General features: G+C 37.7%; 1 protein-coding gene across 2 annotated transcripts; it reads left to right on the top strand.

Annotated features, from left to right (window-relative positions):
• Positions 1-239: 239 nt before the first annotated feature.
• On the top strand, positions 240-22935 carry LOC310921684 (asialoglycoprotein receptor 1-like). Of its 2 annotated transcripts, XM_083881886.1 has the most exons (10): positions 240-434; positions 1149-1276; positions 3276-3326; positions 6104-6175; positions 9520-9777; positions 12854-12916; positions 14946-15014; positions 16621-16790; positions 19870-19973; positions 21876-22935. In XM_083881886.1, exons 2-10 carry the CDS (start codon positions 1216-1218, stop codon positions 22009-22011), a joined length of 984 nt encoding a protein of 327 aa, XP_083738012.1. In that variant the 5' UTR covers positions 240-434; positions 1149-1215; the 3' UTR covers positions 22012-22935. The 2 variants fall into 2 exon arrangements, 1 of the variants encoding a protein (XP_083738012.1); XR_014592189.1 differs by lacking the exons at positions 240-434; positions 1149-1276; positions 12854-12916; ... (2 more) ...; positions 19870-19973; positions 21876-22935 and having other exon boundaries at positions 1290-3326; positions 9520-9633.
• Positions 22936-25447: the final 2512 nt, after the last annotated feature.

The following is a 25447-nucleotide window of genomic DNA, read 5'->3' as shown; positions in this document are numbered from 1 at the left end:
TGACCCCAAATCCCCCAATGATCCCAAATTTTTCCCATTTTCCCCCAAATTTGTCCCCAAATTTGTCTCCAAATCCCCTCAATGACCCCAAATCTCTCTCGGCTTTTGGGATTTCTCGTTTTTCGCTCGATTTGTCCCCGAGGAGGAACCGAAACCGGGGCCGGATCCGGGGCGGGGGTTGGGCCGGGGAGGAGATTTGGGGTTGGGGAGGAGATTTGGGGTTGGGGAGGAGATTTTGGGGTCAGGAAGAAGATTTTTGGGGTCAAGGAGGAGATTTTTGGGGTTTGGGGAGGAGATTCTGGGGTTGGAGAGGAAGTTTTTGGACTCTGGAAGGTGATTTTTTGGGGTCAGAAAGGGGATTTTGAGTTCAGGAAGGAGATTTTGGGGTCAGGAAAGAGATTTTTGGGGTCAGGAAGGAGATTTTTGGGGTTGGGGTGGGATTTGAGGTGAGGGGGGAAATTTTGGGGTTGGGGGAGGAGATTTTTGGGGTCAGGAAGGACATTTTGGGGTCAAGAAGAAGATTTTTGGGGCCTGGGAGGAGATTTTGGGGTCAGGAAAGAGATTTTTGGGGTCAGGAAGGAGATTTTTGGGGTCAAGGAGGAGATTTTGGGGTTGGGGAGGAGATTTTTGAGGTCAGGAAAGAGATTTTTTGGGGTCTGGGAGGAGATTTTGGGGTCAGGAAGGAGATTTTTGGGGTCAAGGAGGGGATTTTTGGACTCAGGAAGAGATTTTGGGGGTCTGGGAGGAGATTTTTGGGGTCAGGTCTGGGATTTGGGGTCGGGGAGGGGATTTGGGGTCAGGGAGGGGATTTTTGGGTCAGGGTGGGGATTTTGGGGTTGGGGAGGAGATTTTTGGGGTCAGGGAGGAGATTTTCAGCTCAAGAAGGAGATTTTGGGGTCAGGAAAGAGATTTTTGGGGTCAGGAAGAAGATTTTTTGGGGTTCAGGAAGGAGATTTTTGGGGTCTGGGAGGAGATTTTTGGACTCAGGAAGGAGATTTTGTGGTCGGGGCAGAGATTTGGGGTCAGGAAGGAGATTTTGGGGTCAGGAAGAAGATTTTTGGGGTCAGGGAGGAGGATTTGGGGTCCGGGAGGAGGATTTGGGGTCAGGAAGAAGATTTTTGGGGTCAGGGAGGAGGATTTGGGGTCAGGAAGAAGATTTTTGGGGTCAGAAAGGACATTTTGGGGTCCGTGAGGAGGATTTGGGGTGTTGGGGCCATGGCCCAGCAGGAAACCTACGGGAACTGGTTGGGCCCCAAACGCCTGGTGCGGCAGCCCGGTGAGTCCTGAGCCTAAAATTCACTTTTTTATCGGTTAAATCCCCTTTTTATGGGTAAAATCCCCAAAATCCCCTTTTTTAATGGGTTAAATCCCCATTTTCCCCATTATTTCCCATTTTTTTTCCTCATTTTCCCCCATTATTTTCCCCATTTTCCCTATTTTTTCCCCTTCTCCCCCTTTTCTTCCCATTTTCTCTTTTTTCCCAGATTTTTCCCATTTTTCACCATTTCTTCCCATTTCTTCCCATTTTTTTCTAATTTTTTTCCCATTTTCCCCCCGTTTTTTCCAATTTTCTCCCAGGTTTTCCCCATTATTTTTCTTTTTTTTTTTTCTTTTTTTTTTTTTCCCATTTCTCCCCATTTTTCCCATTATTTCCCCACTATTTTTCCTTTTTTTTTTTTCCCATTTTTTCCTCATTTTTCTCTATTATTTTCCCCTTCTTTTCTCCCCCATTATTTCCCCATTATTTTTCCTTTTTTTCCCTGTTTTTTCTCTTATTTTTTCCCCATTTTTCTCCATTATTTTCCCCATTTTTTCCCCAATTTTCCCCTTTTTTCTCCTCCCATTTTTCCCATTTTTTTCCTCCCATTTCCCCCCTTTTTTCCTATTTTTTTTCCCATTTTTTCCCAATTTTTCCCCATTTTTTCCTGGTTTTTCCCATTTTCCCCCAGGTTTTCCCCATTTCCCCCATTTCTTCCCATTTCTTCCCATTTCTTCCCATTTTTTTTTCCCATTTCTTACTGTGGTTTTTTTTCCCCATTTCTCCCATTTTTTCCCAATTTTTCTATTATTTCCCCATTATTTTTCCTTTTTTTTTTCCCTGTTTTTGCCCCATTTTTTCCTCAATTTTCCCCTTTTTTCTCCCCCATTTCCCCCATTATTTCCCCATTATTTTTCCTTTTTTTCCCCTGTTTTTTCTCCAATTTTTTCCTCATTTTTCTCCATTATTTTTTCCATTTCCCCCCAATTTCCCCCCATTTTTCCCTTTTTTCCCATTTTTTCTCCCATTTCCCCCTTTTTTCCTATTTTTTCCTGTTTTTTCCCATTTCCTCCCTTTTTCCCCAATTCCCCCCAATTTTCCCCCATTTTCCCCCCATTTTTCCGCAATTTTCCCATTATTTCCCCATTATTTTTCTTTTCCCCGTTTTTTCTCCAATTTTTCCCCCATTTTTCCCCTTTTTTCTCCTCCATTTCCCCCCATTTTTCCCATTATTTTTCCGTTTTTTCCTGTTTGTTTTTTCCCCCATTTTCCCTCACTTTTCTCAATTATTTTCCCCATTTTTCTCCAATTTTCCCTTTTTTCTCCCCCATTTTTTCCCGTTTTTCCCATTTTTCCCCATTATTTTTCCTTTTTTTTCCCCATTTTTCCCCAATTTTCCCCTTTTTTCTCCCCCCATTTTCTCCCATTTCTTCCCATTTTTTCTCCCATTTCCCCCCCTTTTTTCCTATTTTTTTCCATTTTTTCCCAATTTTTCCCCATTTTTCCCATTTTTTCCCCATTTCCCCCCATTTTTCCCCGTTTTTCCCATTTTTCCCCATTATTTTTCCTTTTTTTCCCTGTTTTTTCTCCAATTTTTTCCCCATTTTCCCCCATTATTTCCCCATTATTTTTCCTTTTTTTTCCTGTTTTTCCTCATTTTTCTCCATTATTTTCCCCAATTTCCCCCTTTTTTCTCCCCCATTTTTTCTCCCATTTCCCCCCCTTTTTTCCTATTTTTTTCCATTTTTTCCCAATTTTTCCCCATTTTTCCCATTTTTTCCCCATTCCCCCCATTTTTTCCCATTTTTCCCCATTATTTTTCCTTTTTTTTCCTGTTTTTCCCCATTTTTTCCTCATTTTTCTCCGTTATTTTCCCCAATTTCCCCCTTTTTTCTCCCCCATTTTTTCTCCCATTTCCCCTCCTTTTTTTTCCTATTTTTTTCCCAATTTTTCCCCATTTTTTCCCATTTTTCCCCCATTATTTTTCCCAAATTTCCCATTTTCCCATTTATTTCAGGGATTTATTCCATGGCCACTTCAACATCCCCCCTGAGCGACTTCAGACCAGGTAAATTCTCATTTTTTTTCCCATTTTTGTCTCAATTTTTGCCTCTTTTCACCCAAAATCTCCCAAATTTCCCAAAATTTTGATCCCAATTTCGATTCCAGCATCAAAAACTGCCAAAAAAACCCCCCAAAATATCCAAAAATCCAAATTTTTTTAAGGATTTTGCACCAAAATTCCCAATTTTGGGGGGATAAAAAATAATTCCTGAATAATTTTCCACCAGGATTTGGGAATTTCTGAGGATTTTTGGCCCAAAAAATCTCCAAAAATTTTGATTTTTTTTCTTTAAAAAGGGATTTTAAAAATTCATTTTTTAATTAAAAATTCCTTTTTAAAAATTTTTAAATTTTAAAAATGAGAAAAAAAGAGGAAAATCTGGGAATTCCCAAAGGGGAATAAAAGGAGAAAATTCCATAAAATCCATTAAAAATATTCAATAAAATCAAATTTAAAAATTTCATTAAATCCATAAAAATATTCAATAAAATCAATAAAAATCTCATTAAAATCCATTTTCAAAATTCCATAAAATTCATTTTAAAAATTTCATTAAATTCAATTTAAAAATTCAATAAAATTCATTAAAAATTCAATAAAATTCATTAAAAATTCAATAAAATTCATTTTAAAAATGAAAAAAAAAAAAGGGGGAAATCTGGGAATTCCCAAAGGGGAATAAAAGGAGAAAATTCCATAAAATCCATTTAAAAATTCCATAAAATCCATTTTTAAAAATCAGTAAAATCCATTAAAAATTCAATAAAATCAATTTTTAAAATGAGAAAAAATGGGCAAATCTGGGAATTTTCCAAGGGGAATAAAAGGAGAAACTTCAATAAAATCAATTTTAAAAATTCCATAAAATCCATTTAAAAAATTCAATAAAATCCATTTTTAAAAACCAATTAAAATCCATATTTAAAATTTCATAAAATCAATTTAAAAAAAAATCCATAAAATCAATTTTTTAAAAAAAAAATCAATAAAATCCATTGAAAAATTCCATAAAAGTCCATTAAATATTTCAATAAAATCAATTTTTAAAACTCGATAAAATCCATTTAAAAATTCGATAAAATCCATTTAAAAATCCATAAAATAATTTTTTAAAAAAATCAATAAAATCCTTTTTTAAAAAAAGAAAAAAAAAAACATTTAAAAATCAATAAAATTCATTAAAAATTCAATAAAATCAATTTTAAAAATTCTATAAAATCCATTTTTAAAAACCAATTAAAATCCATATTAAAAATTTCATAAAATCAATTTCAAATAAAATCCATAAAATCCATTTTTTAAAAATTTCAATAAATTCCATTTTTAATTAAAAACTCAATAAATTCTATAAAATTTCAATCAAATCCATTTTTAAAAAATCAATTAAATTTATTTAAAAATCCCATAAAAATCAATTTAATTTTTTTAAAAAATCCATTTTAAAATATTCAATAAAATCCATTTAAAAATTCGATAAAATCCATTAAAAATTCAATAAAATCCATTTTAAAAATTCCATAAATTCCACTTTAAAACTCCCATTAAATCCATTAAAAAATTCAATAAAATCCATTTAAAATTCCACAAAATTCATTTTAAAATTCCATAAAAATCCAATAAATATTTCAATAAAATGATTTTTAAAAAAAAAAAAATCAATAAAATCCTTTTAAAAAAATCAGTAAAATCTATAAAAAATTCAATAAAATCAATTTTTAAAAATCAATTAAATCCAATTAAAAATTCCATAAAATCCCTTAAAAATTCATTAAAATCCCTTTAAAATTTAATAAAATCCATTAAAAATCTCAATATATTCAATTTAAAAAAAAAAATCCATAAAATCTATTTTAAAATTAATAAAATCCATTTAAAAACTCAATAAAAACCATAAAATATTCAATAAAATCTATTAAAAATTCAATAAAATCCATTAAAAATTGATAAAATCCATTTAAAAAATTCAGTAAAATAATTTTTTTAAAAAAAATCAATTAAATCCATTTAACAATTCCATAAAACCAATTCTAAAATTCCTTAAAATTCATTAAAAATACAATAAAATCTATTTTAAAAAATTTAAAAAAAAAATCTAAAAAAATTCAATAAAATCAATACAAAAAAAAATCAATAAAATCCTTTTTAAAAATTAATAATAAAAAAATCCATTTAAAAATTCCATAAAATTCATTTTAAAAAATGAGAAAAAAAAACCCCAGGAAAATCTGGGAGAAAAATCCATAAAATCCATTAAAAATTAAATAAATTTCATTTAAAAAATCTATTAAATAATTTTAAAATGCCATAAAATTAATTTTTAACAACTCCATTAAATTGATTTTAAAATTCAAAAAAATCCATTTAAAAAAATCCATAAAATCCATTTTTAAAAAAAAATCCCTAAAATAATTTTTAAAATTCTTTATTAAAAAAATTCAATAAAATCCATTTAAAAATTCCATAAGATCCATTTTAAAAAAAATCCATAAAATCATTTTTAAAATTCTTTAAAATCTGTAAAAAAAGTTCAATAAAATCCATTTAAAAAATCGATAAAATCCATTACAAAAAAAAAATCAATTAAAAATCAATTAAAAATCAATAAAATCCATTAAAAATTTCAATAAAATCCTTTTAAAAAAAAAAAGAAAGAACCGCAATTTTTGATTTTTTTTTTTACTTTTCCTGACAATTCTGCGTTTCCCAACTCTCCTAAAATCTGATTTTTTTTGATTTTTTAATATTTTTCTTCAATATTTTTATATTTTCCCCCATTTCAGCCTCCCCGGAGAGTTTTGACGACGACGATTACGACGACGTTTCCATGGGGGGCGACGAGGCCCCGGCCAAAGGTGGGGCCAAAATACACAAAAATGACCCAAAATCCCAAAAAAATCCCCAAAAATGACCAAAAATGACCCAAAAATGCCCAGAAAGGCCCAAAAATGACTCAAAATGGCCCAAAAATCCCCAAAAAGGACCAAAAATGACCCAAAAATGACCCAAAATGGCCCAAAAATGACTCAAAATGGCCCAAAAATCCCCAAAAAGGACCAAAAATGACCCAAAATCCCCCAAAAATTACCCAAAAATGACCCAAAACGGCCAAAAATGACCCAAAAAATGTCCAAAAATGGCGCAAAAATGCCCAGAAAGGCCCAAAAATGGGCCAAAAAAATCCCCAAAAAAATGGCCCAAAATGTCGTAAAAATGGCCAAAAACGACCCAAAACCAGCCCAAAAATCCCGCAAAAAAAATCCCCCAAAAGGGCCAAAAATGACCCAAAAACGACCCAAAAATGGCCCAAAAAACAGACCAAAAATGTCAAAAAATGGCCCAAAAATGGCCCAAAAATGGCCCAAAAATGGCCCAAAACCGGCCCAAAGACACCCAAAAAAATCCCACAAAAATGACCCAAAAATGGCCCAAAAAATGGCCCAAAAATGTCCAAAAAATGTCAAAAAATGTCCCAAAAATGGCCCAAATAGACCCAAAAAAATCCTCCCAAAATGACCCAAAAATGCCCCAAAAAACGGACCAAAAATGGCCCAAAAATGGCCCAAAAATGGCCCAAAAAATGGCCCAAAAAGACAAAAAAATGGCCCAAAAATGGCCCAAAACTGGCCCAAAGAGACCCAAAAAAATCCCCCAAAAATGACCCAAAAATGGCCGAAAATGGTCCAAAAATGGCCCAAAAATCCCCCCAAAAATGGCCCAAAATGTCATAAAAATGGCCAAAAACGGCCCAAAACCAGCCCAAAAATCCCGCAAAAAAAATCCCCCAAAAGGGCCAAAAATGACCCAAAAAACGGCCCAAAAATGCCCCAAAAAACAGACCAAAAATGTCAAAAAATGGCCCAAAAATGGCCCAAAACCGGCCCAAAGACACTCAAAAAAATCCCACAAAAATGACCCAAAAATGCCCAAAAATGGCCCAAAAATCGGCCCAAAAATGTCCAAAAAATGTCTAAAAATGTCCCAAAAATGGCCTAAATAGACCCAAAAAAATCCCCCAAAAATGACCCAAAAATGGCGGAAAAAGGCCCAAAAATGCTCCAAAAAACGGCCCAAAAATGTCCAAAAATGACCCAAAAATGCCCCAAAAAACGGACCAAAAATGGCCCAAAAATGGCCCAAAAATGGCCCAAAAAATGGCCCAAAAAGACAAAAAAATGGCCCAAAAATGGCCCAAAACCGGCCCAAAACCGGCCCAAAGAGACCCAAAAAAATCTCCCAAAAATGACCCAAAAATGGCCGAAAATGGTCCAAAAATGGCCCAAAAACCTCCAAAAATGGCCCAAAATGTCATAAAAATGGACAAAAACGACCCAAAACCAGCCCAAAAATCCCGCAAAAAAAATCCCCCAAAAGGGCCAAAAATGACCCAAAAACGACCCAAAAATGGCCCAAAAAACAGACCAAAAATGTAAAAAAGGTCCAAAAATGTCCCAAAAATGGCCCAAGTAGACCCAAAAAAATCTCCCAAAAATGACCCAAAAATGGCGGAAAAAGGCCCAAAAATGCACCAAAAAATGGCCCAAAAATGTCAAAAAATGACCCAAAAATGCCCCAAAAAATGGACCAAAAATGCCCCAAAAATGCCCCAAAAATGCCCCAAAAAATGGCCCAAAAAGACAAAAAAATGGCCCAAAAATGGCCCAAAAATGGCCCAAAGAGACCCAAAAAAATCCCCCAAAAATGACCCAAAAATGGCGGAAAAAGGCCCAAAAATGCACCAAAAAATGGCCCAAAAATGTCAAAAAATGACCCAAAAATGCCCCAAAAATGCCCCAAAAAATGGCCCAAAAAGACAAAAAAATGGCCCAAAAATGACCCAAAAATGCCCCAAAAAACGGACCAAAAATGCCCCAAAAATGCCCCAAAAATGCCCCAAAAAATGGCCCAAAAAGACAAAAAAATGGCCCAAAAACCTCCAAAAATGGCCCAAAATGTCATAAAAATGGACAAAAACGACCCAAAACCAGCCCAAAAATCCCGCAAAAAAAATCCCCCAAAAGGGCCCAAAATGACCCAAAAATGTCCAAAAAATGGCCCAAAAATACCCCAAAAAACGGCCCAAAAATGACCAAAAAATGTCCAAAAATGGCCCAAAAATGCCCAGAAAGGCCCAAAAATGGGCCAAAAATCCGCCCAAAAATGGCCCAAAATGTCATAAAAATGGCCAAAAACGACCCAAAACCAGCCCAAAAATCCCGCAAAAAAAAATCCCCCAAAAGGGCCAAAAACGACCCAAAAACGACCCAAAAATGTCAAAAAAATGGCCCAAAAATGCCCCAAAAAACGGCCCAAAAAGACCAAAAAATGTCCAAAAATGTCCAAAAATGGCCCAAAGAGACCCAAAAAAATCCCCCAAAAATGACCCAAAAATGGCTGAAAATGGGCCAAAAATGGGCCAAAAATCTCCAAAAATGACCAAAAAATGACCCAAAACCGGCCCAAAAAAGACCAAAAAAACCCAAAAAAAAATTCCGCAAAAATGACCCAAAATCGGCCCAAAATGCCCCAAAAATCTCAAAAAATCCCCCCCAAATGGCCCAAAACCGGCCCAAAATGCCCCAAAAATCTCCTCAATGACCCAAAAATCCCCCAAAGCCCCAAAATGACCCAAAAATGGCCCCAAAAGACCCAAAAATCCCTCAAAATGACCAAAAAAATACCCAAAACCGAAAAATTCAAAAAAATGCCCCAAAAAACGGCCCAAAAATGACCAAAAAATGTCCAAAAATGGCCCAAAATGATTAAAAAATGGGCCAAAAATGACCCAAAAAATGCCCAAAAATGCCCAGAAAGGCCCAAAAGGGCCCAAAATGACCTAAATTGGCCCAAAAATGACCCTAAAAACCCCAAAACCGGCCCCAAATGACCCAAAAATGGCCAAAATGGCCCAAAATGACCCAAAACCGGCCCAAAATGACCCCAAAAATGGCCAAAATGGCCCAAAAAAATCCCCAAAATGGCCCCAAATTCCCCCAAATTCCCCAAACTGGTCAAAAATTCCCTTTAAATCCCCTAAAAAATCCCTAAAAAAATCCCCTAAAATTCCCTTTAAATCCCCTAAAATTCCCCTAAAACCCCCAAAACTCCCCCAAATTCACCCAAAATCCCATTTTTTCCCCCTAAAATCCCATTTTTCCCCCAAAATTCCAGTTTTTTCCCCATTTTTTCCCCCATCCAGGTGTTTATCTCCTGGCGGGTCCCCCCAGCTCCTCCCCGGCCCCCAAGGATTTGCAGGATTTAAACCCAAAATTGGAGAATTTCACCCCAAAATCGGAGAATTCGGACCCAAAATTGGAGAATTTGGACCCGAAATTGGGAATTTCTGACCCAAAATCGCGGAATTTTGGCCCCAGATTTGGGATTTGTCTGGTGGTGACGCTGCTGGTGCTGAGTGTCCTCGGAGGGGCCGCGATCGTCGTCATCGGCGTCGATAAATGTGAGTTGGGTTTGGGGGAAATATATAAAAAATGGAAAATTTGGGGAAATATATTAAAAAATGGGAAAATTTGGGGTGAAATCCATGGAAAAATGGGAATTTTGGGGGGTTAAATTGATGTAAAAATGGGAATTTTGGGGGTTAAATTGATGTAAAAATGGGAATTTTGGGGGTTGATTTTAAAATGGGACAATTCTGTCCAAAAATGGGAAATTTGGAGGTTAAAACCATAAAAAATCGGAATTTTGGGGGTTCATTTAAAACCAGGAATTTTGGGGTGAAATACATAAAAAATGGGAAAATTTGGGGTTAATTCCATGGAAAAATGGGAATTTTGGGGATGAATTATGACCAAAAATGGGAAATTTGGGATTTAATTCTGTCTGAAAATGGGAATTTTGGGGCGGATTCCATAAAAAATGGGAAAATTTGGGGTGAAATCCATGGAAAAATGGGAATTTTGGGGGTTAAATTGATGTAAAAATGGGAATTTTGGGGAGAATTATATAAAAAATGGGAAATTCGGGGTGAAATTGGGCAAAAAATGGGAATTTGGGCCACGATCGCCGTCCTGGGGGTCAATAAATGTGAGTTGGGTTTTGGGGGGAAAATATAAAAAATGGGAAATTTGGGGGGAAATCCATTAAAAATGGGAAATTTGGGGGTTAATTCTGTCCAAAAATGAGAAAAATTGGGGTGATTTTCATAAAAAATGGGAATTTTGGGGGTTAAATTAATCGAAAATGTTAAATTTGGGGGAAATACGGCAAAAAAGTGGGAAATTTGGGGTGAAAACCATAAAAAAATGGAAATTTTGGGGGTTAATTTCATCAAAAAATGGGGAATTTGGGATTAAATTCCAAATGGGAATTTTGGGGTGAATTCCATCCAAAAAACAGGAAAATTTGGGGTGAATTCTGTTTAAAAATGGGAATTTTGGGGTTAAATCAATGTAAAAATGGGAATTTTGGGGGGAATTCTGTCCAAAATGGGAAAAATTGGGGCAAATTCCATAAAAAATGGCAAAATTTGGAGTTAATTCCATAAAAAATGGGAAATTTGGGGGTTAATTTTATGGAAAAATGGGAATTTTGGGGTTAAATTGATGTAAAATGGGAATTTTGGGAGAATTCCATAAAAAATGGGAAATTTGGGGTTAAATCCATGTGAAAATGGGAATTTTGGGGGTTAATTTAAAACCGGGAATTTTGGGGTGAAATCCATAAAAAATGGGAAAATTTGGGGTGAAATCCATGGAAAAATGGGAATTTTGGGGTCAAATTGATGTAAAAATGGGAATTTTGGGGAGAATTATATTAAAAAATGGGAAATTTGGGGGTGAAAACCATAAAAAATGGGAATTTGGGCCGCGATTGTCGTCGTGGGGGTCAGTAAATGTGAGTTGGGTTTGGGGGAAAAATATTAAAAAATGGGAAATTTGGGGGTTAAATTGATGTAAAAATGGGAAAATTTGGGGTTAATTCCATGGAAAAATGGGAAATTGGGGATGAATTATGACCAAAAATGGGAAATTTGGGGGTTAATTCTGTCTGAAAATGGGAATTTTGGGGTGGATTCCATAAAAAACGGGAAAATTGGGGGTTAAATTGATGTAAAAATGGGAATTTTGGGCTCAAATTGATGTAAAAATGGGAATTTTGGGGGTTAATTTAAAATGGGAGAATTCTGTCCAAAAATGGGAAATTTGGGGGTTAAAACCATAAAAAATGGGAATTTTGGGGGTTAAGTTCATTTAAATTTTGGGGTTAAATCCATGTGAAAATGGGAATTTTGGGGGTTCATTTAAAACCGGGAATTTGGGGGTGAAATACATAAAAAATGGGAAAATTTGGGGTTAAATCCATGGAAAAATGGGAATTTTGGGGTTAAATTGATGTAAAAATGGGAAAATTTGGGGTTAAATGGGAAAATTTGGGGTTAATTCCATGGAAAAATGGGAATTTTGGGGATGAATTATGACCAAAAATGGGAAATTTGGGGTTTCGTCTGTCCAAAAATGGGAAATTTGGGGGGAAATTCCATAAAAAGTGGGAATTTTGGGGGTTATTCTGTCCAGAAATGGGAAAAAGTGGGGTGAAATCCGGTAAAAATGGGGAATTTGGGGTCAAATCGATGTGAAAATGGAAAATTTTGGGGATTAATTTAAAATGGGAAATTTGGGGAGAAATCCAGCAAAAAAAAAAAGGGAAAATTGGGGTGAATTCCATGTAAAAATGGGGAATTTGGGGGTTCAATCCAGGTAAAAACAGGAATTTTGGGGTGAATTCTGTTCAAAAATGGGAATTTTGGGGGTGAAGTTCATTTAAAATGGGAAATTTGGGGAGAATTTCATCCAAAAATGGGAAATTTGGGGGGAATTCCATAAAAAATGGGAAATTTGGGGGTTAAATCCACGTAAAAATGGGAATTTGGGGGGTTTATTCCGTCCAAAAATGGAAATTTTGGGGTTTAATTTGAGCCCAAAGTGGGAAATTTGTGCCAAATGTGAGTCGGGGATTTGGGGAAAAATCCGGCAAAAATGGGAAATTTGGGGTTAAGTCACATGAAATGGGAAAATTGGAGTTTAATTCCATAAAAATGGGAAAAATTGGGGTTAAATCCATGTAAAACTTGGAGTTTGGGGGTTAATTTTATCAAAACATGGAAAAATTCGAATTTATTCTGTCCCAAAATGGGGAATTTGGGGTTAATTCCATTAAAAAATGGGGAAAATTCGGAGTTCATTGAAAATGGGAAATTTGGGGATTAAATCCATGGAAAATGGGAATTTTGGGGATTAAATCCATGGAAAATGGGAATTTTGGGGGTCAATTTAAAATGGGAAATTTGGGGTGAATTCTGTCCAAAAATGGGAAAATTTGGGGGGAATTCCATAAAACTTGGAATTTTGGGGTTTAATTCCGTGTAAAAAAATGGGAATTTTGGGGAAAATTCTGTCTGAAAATGGGAAATTTTGGGGTTTAATTCCAGCTAAAATGGGAATTTTGGGATTAATTTTGTCTAAAAAAGGGAATTTTGTGTTTTAATTCCCAGAAATTTGATTTTTTCTCCCCAGACCAGGAGCTGAGGGCGGAGCTGGAGCTGCTCAGGTCGAACCTCTCGGGGCTTTGGGATTCGGGTAAGGCCAAAAAATTCCATTTTTTGGGTAAAAATTTGGGGAAAAACCTGAATTTTTCCTGATTTTTGAGGGGAAAATTTGGTGGGGAAAATCCCGAATTTTTTGTGGGTTTTGGGGTCAAATTTGGAGAAAAAACCTGAATTTTTCTGGTTTTTTGGGGTAAAATTTGGGGGGAAAATTCCCGATTTTTTTCTGGTTTTGGTATAAAATTTGGGGGGAAATTCTGAATTTTTCCTGATTTTGGGAGGTAAAATTTGGGTTAAAAAATCCCGAATTTTTCTGGTTTTTTGGAGTAAAATTTGGGGAAAAATCCCAAAATTTTTCTGGTTTTGGGGTAAAATTTGGGTTTAAAAAATCCCGATTTTTTTCTGGTTTTGGGGTAAAATTTGGGGAAAAAAAATCCTGATTTTTTCTGGTTTTTGTGGGTAAAATTTGGGTTAAAAAAAACCTGAATTGTTTCTGTTTTTCGGGTAAAATTTGGGTTTAAAAATCCCAATTTTTTTCTGGTTTTTTTTAGGATGAAATTTGGGGGAAAAAATCCCAAATTTTTCCTGGGTTTGGGATAAATTTGGGGGGGAAAATCCCAAATTTTTTGTGGTTTTTTGGGAAAATTTAGGGAAAAAAAACCTGATTTTTTTTTCCCGATTTTTGGGGTAAAATTTGGGAGAAAAAATCCTGAATTTTTCCTGATTTTTGGGGAAATTTGAGGGGAAAAAATCCAGAATTTTTCCTGATTTTTGGGGGTAACATTTGGAGAAAAATGGAAAAAAATGGGATAAAAATCAGAGAAAAATCCGGGAAAAGGGGAATTGAATCTTTAATTAGTGACAAATAATTTATTTTTTTGGGGAAAAAATGGAAAAAATTGGATAAAAATTAAGGAAAAATCAGGAAAAATGGGATTGCATTGGCTGAATCTTTAATTAAAGACAAATAATTGATTAATTTGGGGAATTCTGGGAAAAAAATGAAAAAAAGGGATAAAAATGGGATAAAATGGGATAAAAAATTGAATAAAAATGAGATAAAAATAAGGGGAAAAATCTGGGAAAAATGGCGGAAAAGGGAACTGGGATGGACTGGTTTATACTGGTGTGTACTGGTGTGTACTGGTGTGTACTGGTGTGTACTGGGAGAACTGGGATTCACTGGGAGCGCTGAGCTGGACTGGGCTATACTGGGCTATACTGGGTTATACTGGGCTATACTGGGCTATACTGGGCTATACTGGGTTACACTGGGCTATACTGGGCTATACTGGGCTATACTGGGCTATACTGGGCTATACTGGGCTATACTGGGTTACACTGGGCTATACTGGGCTATACTGGGCTATACTGGGCTATACTGGGCTATACTGGGCTATACTGGGTTACACTGGGCTATACTGGGCTATACTGGGCTATACTGGGCTATACTGGGCTATACTGGGCTATACTGGGTTACACTGGGCTATACTGGGCTACACTGGGCTATACTGGGCTATACTGGGTTACACTGGGCTATACTGGGCTATACTGGGCTATACTGGGCTATACTGGGCTATACTGGGCTATACTGGGTTACACTGGGCTATACTGGGCTATACTGGGTTACACTGGGCTATACTGGGTTACACTGGGCTATACTGGGCTATACTGGGTTACACTGGGCTATACTGGGCTATACTGGGCTATACTGGGCTATACTGGGCTATACTGGGTTACACTGGGCTATACTGGGCTATACTGGGCTATACTGGGCTATACTGGGCTATACTGGGTTACACTGGGCTATACTGGGCTACACTGGGCTATACTGGGCTATACTGGGCTATACTGGGCTATACTGGGCTATACTGGGTTACACTGGGCTATACTGGGCTACACTGGGCTATACTGGGCTATACTGGGCTATACTGGGCTACACTGGGCTATACTGGGCTATACTGGGCTATACTGGGTTACACTGGGCTATACTGGTCTATACTGGTCCATATTGGTCCGTACTGGTCCATACTGGTCTATACTGGTCCATACTGGTGTCCCAGCCCAGCAGGACCAGACCCGGCTGCAGTTCGGGATCCACCAGCACCAGCAGCAGCTGCAGGAACTCAACAGTGAGACACAAAATTGGGGTTTTTTTCTCATTTTGGGGGGATTTTCTTGGTGTTTTCTTGGTCATTTTCCCATTTCTTGGTGTTTTCTGGGGGATTTTCCCGGTTTTGGGGGGATTTTCCCATTTCTTGGTGTTTTCTGGGGATTTTCCCATTTATTGGTGTTTTTTTGGGATTTTTTTCCCCATTTCTTGGTGTTTTTTGGGGATTTTCCCACTTTTTGGAGGATTTTTCCCAATTCTTGGTGTTTTCTGGGGGATTTTTCCCATTTTTTGGAGGATTTTTTCCATTTCTTGGTGTTTTCAGGTGATTTTTCCATTTCTTGATGTTTTCTGGCAAAATTTTCCCATTTCTTGTTTTTTTTTTTATGGGGGATTTTCCCATTTCTTGATGTTTTTCCTGAGATTTTGGAGTTTTTTTCTGGATTTTCTCTGGATTTGGGTTTTTTTTCTGGATTTCCCCTGGGGATTTTCCCATTTCTTGGTGTTTTCCCTGGGATTTTGGGTTTTTTTCCATATTTTTTTCCGGGATTTGAGGATTTTTTTCCATATTTCTTGGGGACTTTTTCCCATTTCCGAGGTTTTCCCTGGATATTTTCCCATTTCTCCATATTTTCCTTGGGATTTCCCCATTTCTCTGGATTTCCTCTGGGGATATTTTCCCCATTTCTTTGTATTTTCTGGGGGATAATTTTTCCTGTTTCTCGGTATTTTTCCCTGGATATTTTCCCCAGGATTTTCCCATTTTTTGGTGTTTTTTCCCCCAGGATTTTCCCCTTTTTTTGGTGTTTTCCCTGGGGATATTTTCCCCAGAATTTTCCCCTTTTTTTGTGTTTTTCTCTGGGGATATTTTTCTTGTTTCTCGGTGTTTTTCCCTGGGGATTTTTGGGGTTTTTTTCCCATATTTTCCCTGGGATTTGAGAGTTTTTCTCGGTGTTTTTCCCCAGGATTTTCCTGGGTTTTAGTGGGTTTTCCTCTGGATAATTCCCCCATTTTTCTGTATTTTCTGGGGGATAATTTTCCCATTTTTGGTGGTTTTCCCTGGGGATATTTTCCCCATTTCCCAGGGGATAATTCCCCATTTCCCTGGGGGATAATTCCCCATTTCCCGGGGGATAATTCCCCATTTCCCTGGGGGATAATTCCCCATTTCTCTGTATTTTCTGGGGGATAATTTTCCCCAGGATTTTCCCGTGTTTTGGTGTTTTTCCCTGGGATTTTGGTGGGTTTTTTCCCATATTTTCCCTGGGATTTGAGGGGTTTTCCCTGGATATTTTCCCCATTTCTCTGTATTTTCTGGTGGATATTTTCCCCATTTCCCTGTGTATAATTTCCCATTTCCCTTTATTTTCCCTGGGGATATTTTCCCCATTTCTCTGTATTTTCTGGAGGATAATTTTTCCCAGTTTTGGTGGTTTTTCCCCTGGATATTTCCCCCATTTCTCTGTATTTTCTGGGGGATATTTCCCCCATTTCCCTGTGTATAATTCCCCATTTTTTGGTGTTTTCTCCCCAGGGATTTCCCCCATTTCTCTGTATTTTCTGGGGGATAATTTTCCCCGTTTTGTGGTGTTTTCCCCGTGTCTAATCCCCATTTTCCCGTGTCCCAGCGCTGCTGTGCCGCTCCCTGGGGGTCTCCCGGCGCTGCCCCCCGGGCTGGAAATCGCAGGGCAGCAGCTGCTTCTCCTTCTCCCGGGAGGGGCTGGGCTGGGGCAGCGCCCGCCGCGCCTGCGCCGACCTGGGGGCCGAACTGGCCGTGGTGTCCTCACAGGAGGAGCAGGTGAATAATCCTAAATCCATCCCAAATCCATCCCAAATCCATCCCAAACCCCAAATGACCTGGGGGCCGAACTGGCCGTGGTGTCCTCACAGGAGGAGCAGGTGAATAATCCTAAATCCATCCCAAATCCATCCCAAATCCATCCCAAATCCATCCCAAACCCCAAATGACCTGGGGGCCGAACTGGCCGTGGTGTCCTCACAGGAGGAGCAGGTGAATAATCCTAAATCCATCCCAAATCCATCCCAAATCCATCCCAAACCCACCCTAAATAATCCCAAACCCCAAATGACCTGGGGGCCGAACTGGCCGTGGTGTCTTCTCAGGAGGAGCAGGTGAATAATCCTAAATAATCCTAAATACACCCCAAATAATCCTAAATAATCCCAAACCCCAAATCCCAAATGGCCTGGGGGCGGCCTTGGCCGTGGTCAGCTCACAGGAGGAGCAGGTCAGTCCTTAGTGACCCCAAACCCACCCCAAATAATCCTAAATAATCCCAATCCCAAATAATCCCAAATGACCTGGGGGCGGCCCTGGCCGCGGTGTCCTTACAGGAGGAGCAGGTCAGTCAAAATAATCCCAAATCCACCCCAAATAATCCCAAACCCCAAATCCCAAATGACCTGGGGGTGGCCTTGGCCGTGGTCAGTTCACAGGAGGAGCAGGTCAGCCAAAATAATCCCAAATCCACCCCAAATAATCCCAAATCCCAAATCCTCAATCAGTCCCGAATCCCCAAATCCCAAGTCCCAAATCAATCCTAAATCCCAAATCAATCCCAATTCTCGAATCCCAAATCAATCCCAAATCAATCATCAATCCCAAATCCTGAATCAACCCCAAATACCAAACCTTGAATCAACCTCAAATCCCAAAGCAATTCAAAATCCCAAATCAATCCCAATTCCTGAATCCCAAATCAATCCTGAATCCCAAATCTCAAAGTCCAAATCCCAAATCCTACATCAGTCCCAAATCCCAAATCCCAAATCCCAAATCCCAAATCAGTCCCAAATCCCAAATCATTCCCAAATCCTCAATCAATCCCAAATCCCAAATCAGTCCCAAATCCCAAATCCTAAACCACAAATCCAGAATCCCAAAGGCCAAACCAACCCCAAATCCCCAATTCCTGAATCCCAAATCTATCCCAAATCCCAAATCAATCTCAAATCCCAAACCCCAAACCCTGAATCACAAACCCCAAATCCCAAACGCCAAACCCCAAACCCAAAATCCCAAACCCCAAAAATCCCAAATCCCAAAACAATCCCCAATCCCGAATCAATCCCAAATCCCCAGACCCCAAACCCCAAACCCCAAAAACCCCAAACCCCAAATCCCAAGTCTTAAATCAATCCAAATTCCTGAATCCCAAATCCATTTCAAATCCCAAACCAATCCCGAATCCTGAATCCCAAATCAATCCCAATTCCCAAATCAATCCCAAACCTCAAATCGATCTCAGTTCCTGAACCCTAAATCAATCCCGAATCCCAAACTCCAAATCCCAAACCCCAAACCCAAAATCCCAAACCCCCATCAATCCTGAATCCCAAATCAATCCCAAATCCAAATCCTAAATCAATCCAAATTCCCAAATCAATCCCGAATTCCAATTCTTGAGTCTTAAATCAATCCCAAATCCCAAATCCTGATTCCCAAACCCCAAATCAATCCAAAATCCCAAAGCAAACCCGAACCCCAAATGCCAAATCAATCCCAAACCCCAAATCCCAAACCCCAAAAATCCCCAAATTCCCAAAAATCCCAAAAATCTCAAAAATCCCAAAAATCCCAAAAATCCCAAACCTCAAAAATCCCCAAAAATCCCAAAAATCCCAAACCTCAAAAATCCCCAAAATCCCCCAAAATCTCAAAAATCTCAAAAATCCCCAAAATCCCCAAAATTCCAAAAATCTCAAAAATCCCAAAAATCCCAAATCCCAAATCCCAAAAATCCTCAAAATCCCCCAAACCTCAAATCTCAAAAATCCAAATCCCAAATCCCAAACCCCAAACTCCAAGTCCCAAAAATCCCAAACCCCAAAAATCCCAAAGCCCAAATTAACCCCCAATTAATTAATCAATAATCCCATTAATTGCTGGATTAATTAATCATGAACCAAATTGATTAATGATTATTGAAAAATGAGTAATTATTAATTATTATTATTATTTAACTGTTAAACATAGATTAATAATTATTAATTATTAATAAACCCCCCATGAAACCTCGTTCAAATCCAAAACAAAACCCCCAGAAATCGCGATTTAAATCAAAATAAAATTAAATTAAAAATCCCTAAAAACTCCAAATTTTCTCCAAAAATTTGGGAATTTCGCTTTGGGACCTTTGGGAATTTTGGGGAATTTTGGGGATTTGGGGGAATTTTGGGGGGATTTTTTTGGAATTTGGGGAATTGGGGGAATTTTGGGAATTTCTGGGGAATTTGGGGGATTTGAGGGGGATTTTTTTTTTTTTGTAATTTTGGGTTTTTGGGGAAATTTTTGGGGAATTCTGGGGAATTTTGGGGTTTTTGGGGAATTTTGGGGGTTTTTTTTGGAATTTGGGAATTTTGGGTATTATTGGGAATTTTGAGAATTTTGGGGAATTTTGGGAATTTTGGGGAATTTGGGGAGATTTGGGAGAATTTTTCAGGAATTTTGGGGATTTGGGGGGAATTTGCAGAATTTGGGGAATTTTGGGGAATTTTGGGGAAATTTGGGGTAATTTGGGGAATTTTGGGGATTTTTGGCAGAATTTTTGGGTATTTTTGGGAATTTTGGGAATTTTGGGGATTTGGGAATTTGGGGGAATTTGGAGGAATTTTGGGTTATTTTTGGGAATTTTGGCATTTGGGGAATTTTTGGGGTATTTTTGGAAATTTTGAGAATTTGGAGATTTTTTTTTTTTAAATTTAGGAAATTTTAGGGAATTTTCGAATTTTGGAGAATTTTGGGGGGATTTTGTGAATTTACGAAATTTTGGGAATTCTGAAAAATTTCAGTGAATTCTGGAATTCAGAAAATGTTGGGAATTGTTGTGAACTGATGAATATTTTGATTTTTGCAGCTGTTCCTGGTGCAGAACCGGGACGGGAACGGCTCGCGCTGGCTCGGGCTGGCGGAACACGGCGGGACCATGCGCTGGGTCACCGGGGAGGAGCCCAAGGACCTGTAAAAATTCACTTTATTTGGACAAAATTCACATTTCTGGGGGAAATTCATGTTTTAGGGAAAAAAATCCTGATTTTGGGAAAAAAAATCCGAATTTTTGGGGCAAAAAAATCAGGTTTTGGAGTCAAAAATCCCATTTTTTTGGATTAAAAAATCCAATTTTGGGGTTAAAAATGTCCCATTTTTCAGATTAAAAATATTCCAAGTTTTGGGATTTAAAAATTCCAATTTTAGAATTTAAAAATTCCAAATTTGGGGGAAAAAAAAATCCAATTTGGGGGAAAAATCCAAATTTGGCGGAAAAAAATCCAATTTGGGGGAAAAATCCAAATTTGGGGGGGAAAAAAATTCAGATTTTGCGATTAAAAAATCCTGATTTTGGGGCAAAAAAAAATCCCATTTTTTGAGATAAAAGAATTCCAATTTTTGGGATAAAAACATCTGATTTTGGGGTAAAAAAATCCCAATTTGGGGGTAAAAAGAACCAATTTTTGGGATTAAAAATATCCAATTTTGGGGATAAAAAAAATCCGATTTTGAGGTTAAAAATATCCCAAATTTGGGGTTAAAAATTCCAATTTTGGGGCAAAAAAAAAATCCATTTTTGTGGTAAAAAGATCCTGGTTTTGGGATTAAAAAAAATTCCAATTTTGGGGGAAAAAATTCAGGTTTTGGAGTCAAAAATCCCATTTTTTGGATTAAAAAAATCCAATTTTGGGGATAAAATAATCCCAATTTTAGCGTAAAAAAAATTCCACTTTTGAGGTAGAAAAAAATCCCAATTTTGGGGTTTAAAATTCTGATTTGGGGGTAAAAACGTCCTGATTTTGGGGTAAAATAATCCCTATTTGGGGGTGAAAAAATCTCGATTTTGGGGTAAAAAAATCCCAGTTTTGGGTGCAAAAACATCTCAATTTTGGGGTAAAAAAAATCCAAATTTTGGAGTAAAAAAGTCACAATTTTGGGGTAAAAAGTCCCAAATTTGAGGTAAAAATCCCCGGATTTTGGGATTTAAAAATCACGATTTTAGGATAAAAAATTTCTCAATTTTGGCGTTAAAAATTCTGATTTTGAGGTAAAAAAAAAATCCCAATTTTGGGGTTTAAAATTCTGATTTTGGGGTAAAAAAAATTTCCAATTTTAGGGTTAAAAATTCCAATTTTCAGGGAAACAAAATCCCAAATTGGGAGTTAAAAATCCTGATTTGGGATTAAAAAAATTCTCAATTTTGGGGTAAAAAAATCCCAGTTTTGAGCTTCAAAATCCCAATTCTGGGGTAAAAAATCCCGATTTTGAGATTAAAAATCCCAATTTTGGGATAAAAATCCCAGTTTTGGAGTAAAAAAAATCCCAATTTTGGGGTAAAAAGTTCCCGATATTGGGATAAAAAATCCCAATTTTGGGGATAAAAAAAATCCCGAATTTCCATTTTAAAAATCAGATTTTGAGTAAAGAAAAAAAAAAAAACCTCCAGGTTTTTTTGGTAAAAACCCAAGATTTTTGGAGCTTTTTTTGGCCTCAAAAAAAAATTTTTTTTTTTTGGTAGAAAAACGAGATTTTGGGAGCTTTTTATGCCTCAAAATGTTTTTGGTTTTTTTGGGAAAAAAAAATGAGATTTTTGGAGCTCTTTTTGCCTCAAAAATGGGGTTTTTTTGGTAGAAAAATTAGATTTTTGGACCTTTTTTTCCTTCAAAATTGAGGGGTTTTGATAGAAAAATGAGATTTTGGAGTGGGTTTTTTTTGGCCTCAAAAATGAGATTTTGAAGCTTTTTTTGCTTCAAAAAAAGGGATTTTTGATAGAAAAATGAGATTTTGGTCGCGTTTTTGGCCTTAAAATGGGGTTTTTGTTGTTGTTTTAATTCCTGGATTTATTTTTGCGTTTTTTGTGTGTTTTCCCCGCAGGTTTTGGGACGTTTGGGGCGCGGAGCGGCCGCGGGGCCGGGAGGAGTGCGGGGCCCTGAGCCCGCGGGGCCGCTGGGAGCGCCAGGACTGCGCCCGCGCCCTGCCCTGGATCTGCGAGAGACCCGCCGAATGCTAATGCACAGTTTCCATCCCAAACTCTGCCTTTATTAAAAAAAAAATGGATTTTTTATGATTTTTTTTTGGAGTTTTTGGAGTCGCGGAAAAGCCGGAAAAGCGACAGAGGATTTTGTGCCTCAAGGAGATAAAATAATCCAAATTTTCCCCTAAATGACCCCAAATCTCTCCCAAATAACCCATTCAATCTTGTTAAATTCCCATTTCTCACCCAATTCTGGGTTTGGTAAAAAAAATGGATTTTTTAATTTTTTTTTTTTGAATTTTTGGAGTTGCGGAAAAGCTGGAAAAGCGACGGAGGATTTTGCGCCTGAAGGAGATGAAACGACCCCGAATTTCCCCAAATTACCCCAAATAACCCATTCAATGTCGTTAAATTCACCTTTTCTCACCCAATTCTGGGTTTGGTAAAAAAAAAATGGATTTTTTTATAATTTTTTTTTTGAGTTTTTGGAGCTGGGGAAAAGCCAGAGGTGCGATGGAGGATTTTGCCCCTGAAGGAGACAAAATGACCCTGAATTTCCCCTAAATTACCCCAAATAACCCCAAATATCCCATTCAATCTCGTTGAATTCCCTTTTCTCACCCAATTCTGGGTTTATTAAAAAAAAAATCGATTTTTTATGAGTTTTTTTGGAATTTTTGGAGTTGCGGAAAAGCCGGAAAAGCGATGGAGGATTTTGTGCCTCAAGGAGATGAAACGACCCCGAATTTCCCCAAATTTCCCCAAATAACCCCAAATAACCCATTCAATGTCATTAAATTCATCTTTTCTCACCCAATTCTGGGTTTGGTAAAATAAAATGGATTTTTTTATAATTTTTTTTTGAGTTTTTGGAGCTCGGGAAAAGCCGGAAAAGCGACGGAGGATTTTGTGCCTCAAGGAGATGAAACGACCCCGAATTTCCCCAAATTATCCCAAATAACCCCAAATATCCCATTCAAGCTCGTTGAATTCCCTTTTCTCACCCAATTCTGGGTTTATTAAAAAAAAATCGATTTTTTATGAGTTTTTTTGGAATTTTTGGAGTTGCGGAAAAGCCGGAAAAGCGACGGAGGATTTTGTGCCTCAAGGAGATGAAACGACCCCGAATTTCCCCTAAATGACCCCAAATAACCCATTCAATCTTGTTAAATTCCCATTTCTCACCCAATTCTGGGTTTGGTAAAATAAAATGGATTTTTTATAATTTTTTTTGGAGTTTTTGGAGTTGGGAGAAGCCGGAAAAGCGACGGAGGATTTTGCGCCTGAAGGAGATGAAACGACCCCGAATTTCCCCAAATTATCCCAAATAACCCCAAATAACCCATTCAATCTCATTGAATTCACCATTTCTCACCCAATTCTGGATTTGTTAAAAAAAAATGGATTTTTTATAATTTTTCTCGGGATTTTTTGGAGCTGGGGAGAAGTTGGAGAAACGACGGCGGGTTTTGCGCCTGAAGGAGATGAAATGACCCTGAATTTCCCCAAATCTCCCCCAAATAACCCCAAACAACCCAAAATAACCCCAAAACCTAAAAAAACCCCAAATATCCCCCAAATTCTTCCCAAGTTACCCCAAATCGCCCCCAAATAACCCCGAATAACCCCAAAGCACCAGAAGTTCCCCCAAATCCCCCCAAAACGACCCCAGAACCTCAAAAAACCAAAAATCCCCCAAAAGAGCCCCAAACCATCCAAAATAACCCCACAACCTCCAGAAAGCCCAAATCCCCCCGAAATGACCCCAAATTATCCCAAACCATCAAAAAAACTCCAAATGTCCCCAAAAAACCCCAAATCCCCCCAAAATTACCCCAAATCCCTCCCCAAAAACCCCACAACTTCCAAAACCCTCAAATCCCCCCTGAAATGACCCCAAACCCCCCTAAAACGACCCCAGATTATCCCAAACCATCAAAAAACCCCAAATGTCCCCCAAATTACCTCAAATCCCTTCAAAATAACCCCAAATCCCCCCAAAATTATCCCAAATCCCCCCAAAATAATCTCAAAACTTCCAAAATTACCCCAAATCTCCCAAAAATGACCCCACAACCTCCAAAAACCCCAAATTCCCCCCGAAATTACCCCAAATCCCCCTAAAATGACCCCAAGCCCCCTAAAATGACCCCAAATTATCCCAAACCATCAAAAAACCCCAAATGTCCCCCAAATTATCTCAAATCCCCCCAAAGAAACCCAAAATCCCCAAAGAACCCCAAATCCCCCCAAAAGAACCCAAAACCATCCAAAATTACCCCAAATCCCCCCAAACCCCCCAAATCTCCCCCAAATTACCCCAAATTCCTCCAAAACAACTTCAAATCCCCCCCCAATAATCCCAAGATCCTAAAAAAACCCTCCAAAATGTCCAAACCCCCCCAAAATTACCCTAAGCACCCTAAAATCCCTCCAAAAAAGCCAAATCCACCCAAAATTACCAAACTGCCCTTCAAAAATCCCAAAATCCGCAAAAAAAACTCCAAATCGACCTAAACCAATCCCAAATCCACTCAAAATAACCAAAAAAATCTCCAAAAAAAACCCCAATCCACCCAAAAGAACCCAAAACTCCCCATATCTACCCCAAATAACCCAAAATCCTCTAAAAAAACCCCAAATCCACCCAAAATAGCCCAAAAAACCTCAAAAAAACCACAAACAAACAAAAAAAAAAACAACCCAAATCTGCTCCTTCTCCCACCCAACCCCCACGTCCCCCCCAATAAAATGGAGATTTGTGAACATGAACCAATTTGGGCATTTCTTACCCCAAAAATCTCAACCCATCCAGAGCCTCGTCAGCCCCTCAAAACTTCACAAAATCCCGGAATTTCAGCTAAAAAAATTCCCAAATTTCAGAGAATTCCCATTATCCCATTATCCTATTATCCCATTTCTGTTATCCCAAATCCAAAAACCCAATCCCATTATCACAATCCCATTATTCCCATTATTCCCATTATTCCCATTATTCCATTAATCCCATTACCCCAATCCCATTATTCTCATTATTCCCAATTTCCCAATCCCATTATTCCCATCATCTCATTATTCCCATTATTCCCTCCATCTCCAATTTCCCAATCCCATTACCCCAATCCCATTATTCCCAAATTTCACATTATCCTATTATTCCCATTGTCCCAATCCCATTATTCCCATTATTCCCATTGCCTCAAATTTCCCATTATTCCCATTCTTCCCAATTTCCCGTTACCCCATTGTCCCATTATCCCATTATCCCATTACCCCAATCCCATCAATCCCATTATCCCCAATTTCCCAATCTCATTATTCCCATTATCTCATTATCCCAATCCCTTTATTCCCATCACCCTGAATTTCCCAATCCCATTACCCAAATCCCATTCTTCCCAAATTTCCCATTAGCCCATTGTTCCCATTGTCCCAATCCCATTATTCCCATTGCCTCAAATTTCCCATTATT

This window comes from Zosterops lateralis, assembly GCF_965231275.1.
Source record: "Zosterops lateralis genome assembly, chromosome: 36".
Classification (NCBI taxonomy): Eukaryota; Metazoa; Chordata; class Aves; order Passeriformes; family Zosteropidae; genus Zosterops; species Zosterops lateralis.
Note: the sequence above shows the minus strand (reverse complement) of the source record. Positions and strands in the feature narration are given on the sequence as shown.

Bases quoted from the DNA above. Each gene is read 5' to 3' on its own strand.
- LOC310921684 (XM_083881886.1), top strand. From the start codon at position 1,216: ATGGCCCAGCAGGAAACCTACGGGAACTGGTTGGGCCCCAAACGCCTG. The intron at 9,778-12,853 runs GTGAGTTGGGTT...TTTTCTCCCCAG, and splicing joins CGTCATCGGCGTCGATAAAT to ACCAGGAGCTGAGGGCGGAG. The intron at 16,791-19,869 runs GTGAATAATCCT...TGATTTTTGCAG, and splicing joins TGTCCTCACAGGAGGAGCAG to CTGTTCCTGGTGCAGAACCG.